Genomic DNA, 2,625 nt, shown 5'->3' with positions numbered 1-2,625 from the left:
CGGGGAAGGATATTGAGGAGATAAGTGGCCATTTGAAGAGCATGATGCCAAAATGAGGGAGGAACAGAGGAATGCGCGAGAAGAGTACGGATCATGTTGTTAATAGTGCGTATTATACGTTCCGCTTTGCCATTTGGAGAAGATGTGTGAGGGCAAGAGAAACAAAAAATAAGACCATTAGCAGCACAATATTTATGAAATAGCGCATTATCGTATTCACGGCCGTTGTAGCATTGTAAACATTTAACTTTTTGCGCAAATTGTGTTTGAATTTGATTAGTGAGAACAGTGAACATTTCGAAAACTTGAGATTTGTTACCTAAAGGAAAAGTCCATAGGAAATCTGAGTAATCATCCAAAAATAAGACATAATAACGATGACCAGAAGAACTTAAAACAGGTGATGTCCAAATATCACTATGTAAAATATCAAACGGCATCAAAGTAGCATTCATGGATGAATCAAAAGGTAATTTAACTTGTTTTCCAAAAACACAAGAATCACAAAGTGTTTTTGAATTTAAATGTTCACATGCAATGAACTTATTATGCCTATGAAGAAATTTTAATGTAGAAGAACTAGGATGGCCAAGACGACTATGCTAGACACCAGGAGCAAGACCAGCAAAATGAGTAGGATGGGTGACTGGATAGAGGTCGCCAACACTATCACATCACAGAAGAGGGATCCCCGTCTTGAAGTCAGCGATCGAGAACCCAAAAGGATCAAATGAAATAGAAACATTGTTGTCAATAGTGAGTTGTCGCATAGAAATTAAATTTTTAATAATATGTGGTGTGTGCAAGACATGGTTAAGTTTGAGATGTTTGTGGTGGTTTGAGATAGGTATGGTTGTGTGACCGGCGCCCTAAATTGGAATACCCTGACCACTACCAACAATCAGTTTCTGATTTAAATGACTCAAAGTAGAATAAGACGAGAGATTACCTTGTGATGCAGCAGCGTGTGATGAGGCGCCAGTGTCCATGTACCAAGTGTTGTCTGGAGGAGTGAGTGACATGGTGTGCATAGTAGTGGCAATGTCAGTGGGTTCGTGGCTGGCTGTAGCGGTGTGAGCCTGAGGACGTGTACCTAGGATGCCTGGTTGCCTCGGAGTACCGGTGGGTCGAGTCCATTGAGATGAGGGATTAGGACATGGAGGCATAGCCCAAGGGGGGGGGAGTCCAACCCCAGGGATTCCAAGAAGCCTGTGGAGGTGGTTGCCATGGCGGTGAGGGAGCTGCAGCCGAGGAACCAAAGGTACCATTGTACCGGGAGCCACTGCGCTAATCACCCCACTATAGCGGCCCTGATTATTGCGATTGCGGTTGGATCCAGAGCGGTTGTTGGCGCGACGATTGGAGCATTGCTGAGAAGAGTCATCGGGGTCCCTGGACGCAGTGGTGTGCAAAGTTGTATGAGAGGCAGTGCTTTGCATTTTTGCCAAGCCGGATTCCTCCAAGGTGAGCATGGAGCGAGCCTGGAAGAAGGAAGGCAAGGGGTTGCTCTGGCAGATCAAAGTAGCAACAACCATATAAGGTTCAGACAGACTGGAGACAAGCTGAAGGACCAAGCGATGACTACTGACCGGAGCACCGACATTCTTCAACTGATCAGAAAGTTGTTTGAGACGCTGACAATAGGCAGATGCATTCGGGAAATTCTCCATGCGAGTGGATGAGAAGTCCTGCTCAAGAGCAACAGCACGGGAATTCTGATTGTCCTAAAAAATATCAGCTATACGGTTCCGAGCAGCCATAACAGTAGACCCTTTCTCCATAATTGTTTAGAGAATGTCATGGGAAATAGTGGAATAGATCCATTGAAGAACCATCGAATCAAGGGTTGTCCAAATTTCATGTTCAGGATCGGTTTGAGCAGGACGTTCTTTACCGGGTTGAGGAATGATGTGGTGAAGAACTCGGGGGGCACGTGCATGAACCTCAAAAAGCTCAGCCCACATATTGTAAAGGTCCTTCTCCATCTCTAGCTTGAAGGGGATGTTATTCCTGATGTTGGTAACAGCAAGTGCAGGATGAAAATCAGATTTTGCCGAAAAGGAAGATGAACCAGAGGTGGTGCTTGGGGAAGACATGATGCAAGAGAAGACACAGAGTAGAAGGGCGTGCTTGCAGGTGCTGTAGCGACGGCCAAAACAGAGGCTATGGACGGCACAGTGGGTGCGGTGCGGCGTGGCTGTGTTAGACTAGTGGTGCGGCAAACGCTGGCACGGCTAGGAGTGGTGCTGCGTGGTGCGGCGTGGCTGTTGGAGATAGCGGGGCGGCAGACTCTGGTACAGCTAGGAGCGGTTCTGCGAGAAAAAGGGAGAAAGGCCGGCGGGAAGACCCAAGGAAGGGAGGAGGATGCCGACGTTGGAAAGAGAAAGGCGGAAGCAATATAGGATCAGTAGTTAGGCGCTGATACCATTGTTTTCCATGAAGAAGCAAAAGGTCGTTCAAATCTCTTAGAAGTTTATTCGTAAAGTTAGTTCTGATGGTAGAGCTTGTTGAAGGGTAATCCTCTACCATATAACTTTCAAACTCTTCCCAGAGACTTTTAACATCAGTAGGTTCACAGAACACTAATATTGTAACAAATAATCTCCTTAATGCAATTGATGTTCG

At 45.9% G+C, this 2,625-nt stretch overlaps 1 protein-coding gene across 1 annotated transcript; it reads right to left on the bottom strand.

The window, feature by feature from the left end:
- Window positions 1-869: 869 nt before the first annotated feature.
- LOC109338039 lies at window positions 870-2,096 on the bottom strand. Its single transcript, XM_019575172.1, has 2 exons — window positions 1,833-2,096; window positions 870-1,724 (listed from the first exon to the last, which is right to left on the bottom strand). Exons 1-2 carry the CDS (start codon window positions 2,094-2,096, stop codon window positions 870-872), a joined length of 1,119 nt encoding a protein of 372 aa, XP_019430717.1.
- Window positions 2,097-2,625: the final 529 nt, after the last annotated feature.

This window comes from Lupinus angustifolius, unplaced genomic scaffold, assembly GCF_001865875.1.
Source record: "Lupinus angustifolius cultivar Tanjil unplaced genomic scaffold, LupAngTanjil_v1.0 Scaffold_17_11, whole genome shotgun sequence".
In the NCBI taxonomy this organism is placed as follows: domain Eukaryota; kingdom Viridiplantae; phylum Streptophyta; class Magnoliopsida; order Fabales; family Fabaceae; genus Lupinus; species Lupinus angustifolius.
This window is presented reverse-complemented; position numbering and strand designations above follow the sequence as displayed.

Coding starts and splice junctions, on each gene's coding strand:
- LOC109338039 (XM_019575172.1), bottom strand. CDS start 2,096: ATGTCTTCCCCAAGCACCACCTCTGGTTCATCTTCCTTTTCGGCAAAA. Junction 1,725..1,832: donor GGACAACCCTTGATTCGATG/GTTCTTCAATGG, acceptor GATATTTTTTAG/GACAATCAGAATTCCCGTGC.